This window comes from Phalacrocorax aristotelis, chromosome 9 (assembly GCF_949628215.1).
Source record: "Phalacrocorax aristotelis chromosome 9, bGulAri2.1, whole genome shotgun sequence".
Taxonomy (NCBI): domain Eukaryota; kingdom Metazoa; phylum Chordata; class Aves; order Suliformes; family Phalacrocoracidae; genus Phalacrocorax; species Phalacrocorax aristotelis.
The window spans coordinates 30,179,677-30,191,971 of NC_134284.1; the positions used below are offsets into that span (position 1 = coordinate 30,179,677).

The following is a 12,295-nucleotide window of genomic DNA, read 5'->3' on the forward strand; positions in this document are numbered from 1 at the left end:
CTTCTTCTGAACATAAGAATGCAGAGCAACTTGCTTCATAAATGCAACTGCCAGTGGCGACAAATGTAGAAAAGGTGGGAGAATTCTCACGGGCTAATAACAAATCCTGTTTTCTCTAGGTGACGATTACAGAAATTGGCTAATTCCTGGGTGATTTTCACTGCAACTAAACACAAAAATGCAGAACTATTCAACCAAACCCTTTACTATCAACACTGAGGCTCTCCTCGATGCGCACTTCCCCTCTCCAGCACTGCCAAAACTCCCAGTTTAGAAAATCAGTTCCAGGCTAGGGAAATAGTTCAGCATTTCAAGCTAGCAGTAAGCACTAGTTGCTTCAACTTTGCATTCTTCCTCCAGCAAATTACAGTCAGTTGCAAAGGAAAGGATCCGTGCCACCGAACACAGGCTCCATTCCTGAATTCGTAAACACTTCCTATGGCAAGCAAGAGCAGTTATGCTCCTTGTGACCCTGCTGCGTTAGCATGCAAATAAGCTGACTTACAGGGGCGCGGAAGGGTCTGCACTGTTGGAAAAAAGGGCTGGTTGCTCCCCACTAGACACACTGTTAGTCCCATTGGCAAAATTTAATGACAGTACTTGAACTTATAACCAAGAAGCAATGGCAATGCTGATTGTACAGAGTTTCTCTGGCCATTGCCCAAACATCAGTGTCATTTTAAAGATGAAGCTTATAAAAATGCATTCTCTCCCAAGATACTGTACACTATTCAGGAGGTTAAAAACTGAAAAAAAAAATCTTTCATGAAAAAAGTCATTGCATTATTTGCATACATCAAAGATAGTCTACGTAATCATGTTCACCTAGAAAATCTGTGCATTATAAACCATTTCCATGCAACGCAACAATTTCTTATTTCAAAGGTGGTATAAAAAAGACAACACAGCAGTCCTAACCACTAGAACACTATATGTAAAACAAAACAAATGTGCATCCTTTTATTGAACATTAGATGAATAAAATACACTAACAAAGACTCAAAAAGATGTAGATTTTTTGTTTCCACCAAGTGACCACAGTACCAAAAGATACAGGTAATGTGAAGTGTGTGCAGTGGATGTGGTGGGAAGGGGGGTGCTGGGGGTGTGTGGAACACGTTGCCACCAAGAATGAAGAAAAGGCTGAAGTACTTAATGCCTTCTTTGCCTCAGTCTTTAATAGTCAGACCAGTTATCCCTGGGGTATTCAGCCCCCTGAGCTGGAAGGCAGGGACAGGGAGCAGAACAAACTGCCCCATAATCCAGGAGGAAGCAGTTTAAAACTTGCTGCTCCACCTGGACACTCAAGCCTACAGGGCCAGGTGGGATCCACCTGAGAGTACTGAGGGACCTGGCGGAGGAGCTCTCTGAGCCACTCTCCATCATTTATCAGCAGTCCTGGTTAACAGGGGAAGTCCCAGACGACTGAAGGCTTGCCAATGTGATGCCCATCTACAAGAAGGGCCAGAAGGAGGATCTGGGGGAACTACAGGCCTGTCAGCTTGACCTCGGTACTGGGGAAGGCTATGGAGCAACACATCTTGAGTGAGCTCACCAGGCCCAAGCAGGACAACCATGGGATCCCACCCCACCAGCACAGCTTCATGAAAGGCCGTGGATGTTGTCTACCTTTAACAACATCCACAAAGCCACAAAGTCTTTGACACCGTCTCCCACCACATCCTCCTAGAGAAGCTGGTGGCTTATGGCTTAGACAGGTGTATTCCTCACTAGGTAAAAAACTGGCTGGACGGCCGAGCACAGAGTTATGGCAAATGGAGCTAAATCCAGTTGGTGGCCAATCACGAGCAGGGTTCCCCAGGGCTCAGTGTTGGGGCCAGTCGTGTTTATCAATGATCTGGATGAGGGGACCCAGTGCACCCTCAGTAAGTTTGCAGATGACATCAAGCTGAGTGGGAGTGTTGATCTGCTCAAGGGTAGGAAGGCTCTACAGAGGGACGTGGACAGGCTGGATCCATGGGCTGAGGTCAGCTGTCTGAGGTTCAACAAGGCCAAGTGCCAGGTCCTGCACTTTCGTCACAACAATCCCATGCAACGCTACAGGCTTGGGGAAGAGTGGCTGGAGAGCTGCCTGGCAGATAAGGACCTGCAGTTGCTGGTTGACAGCCGGCTGAACATGAGCGAGCAGCGTGGCCAGGTGGCCAAGGAGGCTAACAGCATCCTGGCTTGTACCAGGAATACCGTGGCCAGCAGGAGCAGGGCAGCAATTGTGCCCCTGTACTCCACACTGCTGAAGCCACACCTTGAATGCTGTGTTCAGTTTGGGCACCTCAGGACAAGAAGGACATGGAGGTGCTGGAGCGTGTCCTGAGAAGGGCAACGAAGCTGGTGAAGGGTCTGGAGAACAAGTCTTATGAGGAAGAGCTGAGGTTGTTTAGCCTGGAGAAGAGGAGGCTGAGGGGAGACCTCATCATTCTCTACACTACCTGACAGGAGGTTGTAGCGAGGTGGGTGTTGGTCTCTTCTCCCAACAAACAAGCGATAGGGCGAGAGGAAACGGTCTCAAGTTGCATCAGGGGAGGTTTAGACTGGATATTAGGAAAAATTTCTTTACTGAAAGAGTGGTCAGGTATTGGAACAGGCTGCTCAGAGAGGTGGTGGAGTCACCACCCCTGGAGGTGTTCAAAAAATGTGTGGATGTGGCATTTTGGAACATGGTTTAGGATGCCTGGTGGTTTTGGGTTGATGGTTAGACTTGATGATCTCAGAGGTCTTTTCCAACCTTAATGATTCTGTGATTTTAGGCAAAGTGCCTCTTCAACTGCTTGTTTGTTGTGCTAACCTGAGAGAGACTGCTGTGTTTAAAATGACTGTGATATAGTTTCTGCATCTAGTAACTCAGTATACAATCACCTTGCAAGCTTAAGAGCACTGCACCTATAAAATAGTGTATCTATTGCATCAAAGTATAAAGTGTGTCGCTTACAGTTTAAAAATCTATAGAAAAAGTTTGTTTTCCGTACAAAAATGCTGAAATTTTGTCAAGATATACATTCTGAGATGTGAAATTTAACACATTCCCTATGACAGGGAAAGGAGGCTATAAACGTGAGGCATTATTTAGCTGCAGCAGTGACCACTGTAGTGGCTAGTCTGGGGAACTAACACAGCACAAAAGTTTCTGTATTGAATTATGCAACGTCACTGCTTGATTGATGCTAGTAGCATGAAAAAAGCACCACGGAGAGTGTGTTTTGGTATAACTGATTATTCATGGGCTGCTTTCTAAGTTGGTGGAGGCCCATTGGTGTATCGCAGCATGGGATAGAAAGAATGGGCGAAGTTGTTTGCCTGCGTGCAGCTGTAGTCTTCCTCAGAAGATGGAATCATGCAAGCCAGAAGTAAAAGCAGTAGAAAGAACAGCTGAAGAGGTAAAGCTGCTCGTAATACACGGTAAAAGAAGGAGGAAGACCGAGGAATTGCTTGAATAGGTTGTGGATGGCTTTCACCTCTGAAAAGGAGAAAAAAAAAAAAAACAAAGAGAAAAAGAAAACACAAGACACTTTAGGGTTTGAATTTAAAAAGTTGGTTTAAATCCCCCTCTAGGGTTCCCACTACCCTTCAAGATTCAGGGCTGTGTATCTACAGGAAAATCCACTGCACATGAAACACTTTAAGCATGCGAGACTGCTCAGTGGGAAGCCAGCTGCTGGCTTGGGTTTACTGTCCCCACTACTGAAGAAGACACATTTCTTCATAATAGCTTAGATCAGTGAGTTTTTACCCTATTTTCAGATGCAAACTTAAGTTTTCCCAGCAGACGAACCACTCTAAATACATGTTGAAGTACAAAGGAAAGCCACCATTCAGACTGATTAAGCTTCTCTCTGCCTTGGCATTACTGAGATCTATCCTTTGAACAGACCCTAATGTACTGGGCATGAAGTTTTCCCTTTGCTCTTCATGGTCTGTTTGTAATAAGTGGCTCTAAGCTGCAAGTTTCTTTGTCCAGGTATGCTGGTGGAATTAAAGGAAGATTTAAAATTAAATATTTCCCCATTTGCCACAAAAATATTTTCTCAAGAGTACAGACAAGCCAAGGTTGCAAACTGGTGCAGAGGTCTAGAAGCAGGACTGCTAAAGGAAAACCATTCACCACGGTGCCGCCCAGAGCTGGTAGGTAGAGCAGACACTACAGGTAGGCAGAAATCACCTCCACCTATGTCAACCTATGAGGAACGACTGCCCAGGTTTCTGCTGGCTCGTCCCTGACATTTTTTCTGTCCTTCAAGAGATCAGGCTAATATAGAATAATACCTTGTGCTGCTGCTGTTCCTGCCATCTGCAGTTCTTCTTACGGTCATCTGTTGAGAGAAATAGCTTTTAGTATCCAGGTGTCAGAACCTACAAGGAATTTCTCTTTCTCAAAAAAGACAGCTGTAGACTCCTGTTGTAAATTCTGTAATAAGATATATACATCTAAAAGATAAAGTGATTACATTTGAGGAAATTTCAGGCTAAATATATCAAAATATGCTATATGCTGATAGCAAAATATTAGAAAAAACACTTGCCTTCTTCACAGTAGGGCTGGATTTCGCCGCAACTGGATCATAGACTCCTGAATCCAACTCATCTGGAACTAGCAGGAATGCTCTGGTATCCTAAAAGGTAACCACACCTTCCTCTTTAAAATGCACGTTCAAAACTCACAACACATGAAGTGCGAAGAGGCACATTTCGTTGCCTCTCTGTAGGTGCACAGCCCACTGCCTCTTCAGATGTGCATAACTAGAGGTAAACAGATGCTCCAGTTCTCCAGCATGAAGAAATATTTTAATATACACAACCCAAAGGAGTTACAATGGAACAGGTGCGTACAGGTATTAACTTGAAAATATCTCCATCTGAGGTAGCAATGACTGCTATGAACAACAGCTCCTATGTGTTTATTACACATTCCTAGCCTGATAGCTGGTATGGATCATAGGATAATTCAGGTTAGACTAGATGAACCTCCTGAGGTCCCTTCCAACCTCCTGCTCAAAGCAAGGTCAGCTATGAGACCAGACCAAAAGCCTTACTCAAGGCTTTATCCTGTCTGCTCTTCAAACCCCTCAAGGATGGAGACTGCACAACCTCTCTGGGCAATCTATTTCAGCAGCACAAGGCTAGTATGCTATTGAAGTTTTTTCCCATAGGCAGACTAAATTGTTCTTTTTTCAGCTTATGAAGGTGGAAGCACCCAGGTTTTAAGTCAGTCTTTTATGTTATTACTTTTCCGTAAGAAAGATCCATGAACAAGTATTTAAACTCTGACTCACCAGATTTCCTTGTATTGTTTTTAGGTCATGCGAAACTTGTTCAATAAGCTGTTTCAGTTTCCTTCCAATCACATGGACCTTCTCATCAGCTTCAATGTAATCACCATCTGATTTAAGCAGCAGGTACGACGTGAGTTCTTGAAGTGAGTTTACTTTAAGCTGTTGTTCCAGCAGCTCTTTCTCCAGTTGCTGAGAACAAACAAACAAAAACCAGTGCAAGAGACTGTTAATCTCAACTTTAAGGATGTTCTCATAAAAGGAGGAACTCTGGAAAGCTTTAAAGAACAACTCAACCTGCCTGAGCATCTGCAATACATACGAATGGCTATTACAGCTACATATGAAATGAAGTTCTCTTGAAAAGACTGGTTGTACCGGCTTGAAATAACATTTAGAAATAGTTCTAGTGGTAATTAATGCATATGGAAAAGACATTACATCTTGGAAATTGGTAGTCTTACTCCAGCATAAAGACTGTTCATAAGGATCTTAATTATGATGTGTAATTACAGAAAAAATGCTTCATATAGGCAATACCTTAGCCCATTTCAGAAACCTGCCATGTGCCTGAATACAGCAGGTTCAAGGACAGGCTGCAGACATCTTGAGAAATAAACATATTGCTCTTCATTTTGTAGTGAGAGCTACTGACTCACTGGAAGAGCTGAGGTGCTGTAGTTAAGACTACACCTACCATTAGCTCCTTTTGGCATTCCAGTATTGTATTGAGGTCAGCGTTTGGATCTATGATTTGTGCTTCACTCCTTCGACTATCAGCACTTGCTAACCACAGGATTAGTTTTTGGCTTTGATCATGGAAGTCCTAGAGAAACGAAAGATTTGCACATAAGAGAAAAAACGCTTTTGTAGTGCTTTCCCCTGGCTTTGCCTACAAACAAAATGACCAGCCCAGATTAGACAGAGCCAACAACAAATTCATGATCAGTGAGGCTACCACAATAGTTCAACTATTCCACCTATGTGATAAAAGGTTCAAAGTTTGTAAGTTCAAAGATATTTTTACCAAACCCTTTAAACCCAACAGAGTCAAGTCTATAAGAAAATAAAGCATCTCAGATTCTGAGCCACCATTCCACTGGTGTGCAGGAATTATTCCTCTGTCCTCAACCCTCACCCACCCCACTGCGGCACCCCAGAAAGAAGTCTTCCCTTATAAGCTGGCATGCGGTATGCACCTGGCAATGCAGTAGGGCTTGTTGTAAACCTTTCCTCCAGTTGTCCAATGCACGAGTTGCTTTCTCCCAATGCAAATTCACCTTCCGAAGCCTGTTCTGAAGCTCTTTGAACTCTGTGCTATCTGCTTTCTGGAATTCTTTGCTGCTCAGGTTAACAGAAAGCACCACTGTCTTGTAGTTATCGAATGCTTTAAGCATGTCCTGGTAGAAAAAGCATATTAGGAGCTTCTATGAATGGTGAAAAACATGTTGTTTATTTACAATACAACTACACCCTCAAAAGAGTCACAGGTACTGGGGAAAGCTGTTTGAATCTGGTGGCTTTTCAGATACTGCTAAGGAACATGTATTAAGGCACATGGCCTTTTTTATATTATCTTATCCTTTCTTAACAGCAAAAACCTTCACTTTGAAGAAAAAAAAATCTGGTAGGGCCTGTGCTTCTCCCTAACTCACAGGCATTATGGCTTAATCCATATCTACCCTTCATTCTTCTGAGCTGCCTCTTTCCCTGACACTTGGACAAATATTCCCATAGGTCATCACATGGTATTTCTTCTTGATGTATGAAGGTTTTGCTGCCTCAGAATCCCAGAATAATGCTGAAAGGGAGGGACATCTGGAGGTCTGTACTCCACCCTCCTGCTCCAAGTAGGCCCAATTTCTCAGGGTCTCATCCAGCCAATTTTTGAGTAGGAGATTCCCCATCCCGTCTGGGCCCCTGGTCCTACACCAGGCCACCTAGCCACCTAGTTGTGGGAAATTCTTTTTCTTCTCTCTAGTCAGAGTTTCTGTCAGCCCATTTCTCTGACTTGTCAAGGTCCCCCCAGATGGCAGCCCTGCCTGCTTTCCTCCTCTCCCTTAAAACTGCAGGGGAAAATAGTACGGGATTTGCAAAGTCATGGCTGTATCACCTAACTACCTTTATGTTAAGGTAGAGCCCGAATTTTTGAAGGTTTAAAAAAAAAAAAAAAAAGAATGCCAAACCATACCTCATACCCTCAAGAAGTTTACAGTTTGAATCAAGGGTACTCAGTCTTTTTCAAGTTGTGGGCTCTTGCAGTAGAAACATAAGAGCTGCATGATGAGTTCTGCAACCAACACAGCTCAGATTGCTTTTCTTAGCAGCCTTTGTAACTACGAGTGTCAATCTATATATTCTCAAGATCTGCATCCCACTTGTTGAAAACTGCTAGCCTAAATTACATTTCACCCAACAAAGAGCCCTCTCTCCCTCCCTCCTTCAGGCAACAAAGTTTCTTTCAATATCAGACAATACAAATGGTCCATCCCAGACTTCTAAACACCAGTAAGCCAGCCTGCAGCCAGACTGGCTTTATCCTTATCCAGGGCAATTGCAGTGTCCTGACATCTCATAAAATTCATGTCTTAGAGCATGCTGGTGCTTTTAGACACCCGTAGAAAGCCAAGCTGTCTGAAAAGGGGATTTACAGCCAGCTGGACTCCTCTTAAGAAAATGCAGAAGAGAGGAGGAGAACTGAAGCTCTGCCCCTTGAAGAGGTCAGACACCCAACTCCAGCGTGAAGGGAAGCACCTCCCTCCACTCGCGAGGCATCTCCAAAGCTCTCCTACTGCTTGGTGCCTAAGCCGAGTTGGCTGATGGAATCAGAGTCGTTCTTACTGGTGTCACACACTGGAGTGCAGAGACATTCTCCCTGGCCTAATGATTACTCAAGGATGAGTAGGCTTAAGCATACTCTCAACATGCCTAAGAAATCCCTCCTCTGTCCTGCAGGGTGTCTTGTTTGTGAGCATCACCCTGAGCATGTCACCAAACTGACAGTAGCCTCAGGATTTGGGTGACTCCATACGAGGCTGCTGGCAGAAGGGTGAGCATGCAGGGATTTTGTACTCCCGCAAGTGTTAGAAACACTTGCTCTCTCAGAGTTCAACCCAAGGCATTTTGTTACCTAAGTCCTAGGGACCTAGCACTTACACATACACTGGTAACTGTAACTCCAATCTTCAAAAAGGGCAAGGAGGAGGACCTGGAGAACTCTAGGCCAGTCAGCCTCACCTCTGTCCCTGGAAAGGTGATGGAGCAGTTCATCCTGGAGGTCATCTCCAGGCATGTAGAGGACAAGAAGGTTATCAGAAACAGTCAACATGGATTCACCAAGGGGAGATCATGCTTGACCAACCTGATAGCCTTCTATGATGGTGTGACTGGCTGGGTCGATGAAGGGAGAGCAGTGGATGTTGTCTATCTTGACTTCAGTAAGGCATTTGACGCTGTCTCCCATAGCCTCCTCACAGGCAAGCTAAGGAAGTGTGGGCTGGATGAGTGAACAGTTTGGTTTGGTGGACAGAGAACTGGCTCAAAACAGAACTCAGAGAGCCGTGATCAATGGAGCAGAGTCTGGCTGGAGGCCTGTCACTAGTGGTGTTCCCCAGGGGTCTGTGCTGGGTCCAGTCCTGTTTAATATATTCATCAATGACCTGGATGATGGGATGGAGTGTAAACTCAGCAAGTTCGCTGATGATACCAAGCTGGGAGGAGTGGCTGATACACAGGAGGCTGTGCTGCCATCCAGCGAGACCTGGACAGGCTGGAGAGCTGGGCCAAGGGGAACCTCATGAAATTCAACACGAGCAAGTGCAAGGTCCTGCACCTGGGGAGGAACAACCCCAGGCTCCAGTACAGGCTTGGGGCTGAACTACTGGAAAGCGGCTCTGTTGAGAAGAACCCGGGAGCGCTGGTGGACAACAAGCTGATCATGAGCCAACAATGTACCCTTGTGGCCAAGAAGGCCAATGGTACCCTGGGGTGCATTAAAAGGAGAGTGGCCAGCAGGGCGAGGGAGGTTATCCTCCCCCTCTACTCTGGCCTAGTGAGACCACATTTGGAGTGCTGTGTCCAGTTCTGGGCCCCTAGTTTAAGAAGGATGTGGAACTGCTTGATCAAGTCCAGCAGAGAGCTACCAAGATGATCAGGGGACTGGAGCACCTCCCTTATGAGGAAAGGCTGAGAGACTTGGGTTTGTTTAGCCTGGAGAAGAGAAGAATGAGGGGGGATCTCATCAATACCTATAAATATCTAAAGGGTGGGTGTCAGGACGATGGGACTAGGCTCTTTTCAGTGGTGCCCAATGACAGGCCAAGGGGCGATGGGCACAAGTTGGAACACAGGAAGTTCCACCTCAACATGAGAAAAAACCCCTTCCCTGTGCAGGTGCCAGAGCAGGGGCACAGGCTGCCCAGGGAGGCTGTGGGGTCCCTTCTCTGGAGACATTCAAAACCCACCTGGATGCGGTCCTTTGCCCCTGCTCTGGGTGTGCCTGCTCAAGCAGGGGGTTGGACAAGATGATCTCCAGAGGCCCCTTCCAACCCCTGCCATTCTGTGATTCTGTAACCCGTTGGTTCAACTTGCAGACCTGACTTAGTCCTACTTAATTTATGAAAGCTGAGTCACAGCAGGCAACATAACATGACCACAGATGCTGACAAATGTTCATATTATTTCTCAGTGTCCCTGTCGGAGCTACAACCCCCACCCTGCCCCATTAATTAAATTAAAAAAAAAATCAGCTTAGACTTTGTAGCCTTACCTAATTTTCAATCGCTTTCTGGTTTGCATAAAGGAGAATGGCACATAACAAGGAAAAAAATGCTGGTATCACTGCTCAGTATACCCAACCCCACAAGGCAATGCCTGACCCTAGGCACTTGGGGAATCTAAAACTTCATTATTTAGCTTTTTCTTCTACCTTTGTTTCCTAAAACAGAATCCCTAAAAAGAGAAGTTTGGGGCTGAATGTTTTGTCTGAGAGAGAATAAAGTGTCTCTGCAAGAAGACAGAAAGGGAGAGGTTTTTATTTCAGCCTGGCTGCCTGTTGTATTCAGGCATATTGCCTGCAAATCTCTGCACATGAAGACAGAGACACCTTGCTTAACTACCATCTTTAGTCCTCTTAGCTGAAAACGGCTTAGCCTCTCTGTGGCATATGCACGTTGTTATTAGCATACATGCTGCCGACAGATCCTTGGAGCACAAAGACAATGATAAAGAGCATGAGCATCTTGAAATCCCACTTCTCAGTATGCCATAACTTACTTTCAATTTCTTGACCCTTTGTTCCAATGCCTGCATGCTGGTTGGAGCTTTTTCTTTTTGCAGCTCTTCCAGCTCTTCCTCAGTTTTATCAAGCCAAGCAGACACGTCTCTGAGATCTGAGTCCAGCTGCTGCCACTGCTGCAATTTCTGTTTCATCCTAAGTTTATTCCTGAGGTCTTGAGCTTGGATGAGCTCCCACCTATCAATAATGCCTACAAACAATAGAACGACAAATACTTAAATTTTCAGTAAGGCGAAGAGCACATAAAACAGATGCAAGGAGCTTTACGGGTAAATTATGGTCCAATCTACTCAAGGTCAAACAATTGCTGCCGTGCACTACTTTTATCCAGACACATTTTTTATTTGAGATTCTGCAGACTTCAAGTTTCATATTACTGGTCAAGTTATCCACATAGTAATGCTACATAGAATTTTAATCACATTAATTGAAGATGTTTTAATTCACCTAGAAGAATAGAGCAAATTTAAGGAGATGGAATTCACTGAGCCCAGTTGTGATTTGGTAGAACCAAAATTCATCGTGGGACAAAGTATGATCCAGCAGTTATGTTTCATCAATTCAGTGCTAAAGGAGATGGAGGTGCCACCTGTGCAATCACTAACACTATTTCTGGAAGCACATCTAAGCCCTTCTTAGAGGTTTTCCAATTCATCCCATGTATGGGACTCAGCCCTGGCCCACTTGTGAGATCAGAGACATAAATGAAGCACGTTGGTGCATATAGCTGCAGTCTTCTTTTTATCACTTATTTCTCTTTTGTGACTGCAGTACAGATGTGTTCTTATTACAATCTCAAGCACCTGAAACCAAGAATGAGATCGTAAAAGGTTAAGAGAACCAGCTCATCGGCCTGTTTGGAAGAAAGGACCACAGTGAAGACCAGAACACATTACCAGCTTTGACAAAACATTTCTGTAAATGGGACCTGTAGCATCTTGTTATATGGAATACCAATAACTGAGAAAACAAACTACAGCTATCTTATTTTAGACAAAGAGACACATTTCTTCGGTTTGAAATCTGATTAAAAGTCTCTGAAGTATTCATTATCACACAAAAGTGAAATTGCTCCCATTCATTCCAACCAGCAAAGAGACAGAAGTATATTACAAGCGATAAAAATCTCAATTCTGGCAGAAAATGTAAAAGCTTGTAATAGCAATCACAGGTTGGACAGTAACAGGTGAGAAGGCAGCTCAGTGAATCTTAGCAAAATACAGAGGATAGTGGTTTACTTCTACATTGACTCCAAGGCAAATGTGCTGCCTTTGTGCCACGTCTGCTTTGTCTTCCTCAGGGTCACAGGACAAACACCACAGCACCAAAGCCATTCCTGATGCTCAGTACCTGACTGCTTCTCTGCAGCTGCTATATTCACAAGTTCTTGGTCATCTTGTGGTTCTTCATCACTCGTGTTAGTAGATGCAATTTTCTCCTTGTTGATGCTGCCACTGCTTGCAGAACTGAGCTGCTTCACCTGGAATGACATTTTGGTGGGTGAGCCCTGCAGGTTAACAAGCTGTCAAAGGTCAAGCTTCATTTGTGTCACTTTGGGGTGGCTGGGCTGCTCCTGAGTTCTTGTATGTCAGATTTAGCCCTGGGCTTCTGCATCTTTGCTAAGAGTTTATACTGGCTCCCTGTGCCTTCTCAGTACACAAACACACACCATAGTGATGCCAATTATTACAAGACTGGACATGACAAATTAATTGCT

The 12,295-nt window shown here is 44.6% G+C and overlaps 1 protein-coding gene across 1 annotated transcript in view; it reads right to left on the reverse strand.

The window, feature by feature from the left end:
- Nucleotides 1–572: 572 nt before the first annotated feature.
- Nucleotides 573–12,295, reverse strand: part of SYNE2 (spectrin repeat containing nuclear envelope protein 2) — a 197,256-nt gene continuing 185,533 nt past the window's right edge. The window contains exons 111-118 of the mRNA XM_075104124.1: nt 11,929–12,058; nt 10,557–10,768; nt 6,482–6,682; nt 5,980–6,108; nt 5,286–5,474; nt 4,536–4,625; nt 4,279–4,325; nt 573–3,472 (exon numbers count right to left, since the gene is read on the reverse strand). Of these exons, the coding sequence (XP_074960225.1) occupies nt 3,247–3,472; nt 4,279–4,325; nt 4,536–4,625; nt 5,286–5,474; nt 5,980–6,108; nt 6,482–6,682; nt 10,557–10,768; nt 11,929–12,058 (1,224 nt within the window). The 3' untranslated portion in view covers nt 573–3,246. The remainder of the gene's footprint in view (nt 3,473–4,278; nt 4,326–4,535; nt 4,626–5,285; nt 5,475–5,979; nt 6,109–6,481; nt 6,683–10,556; nt 10,769–11,928; nt 12,059–12,295) is intronic.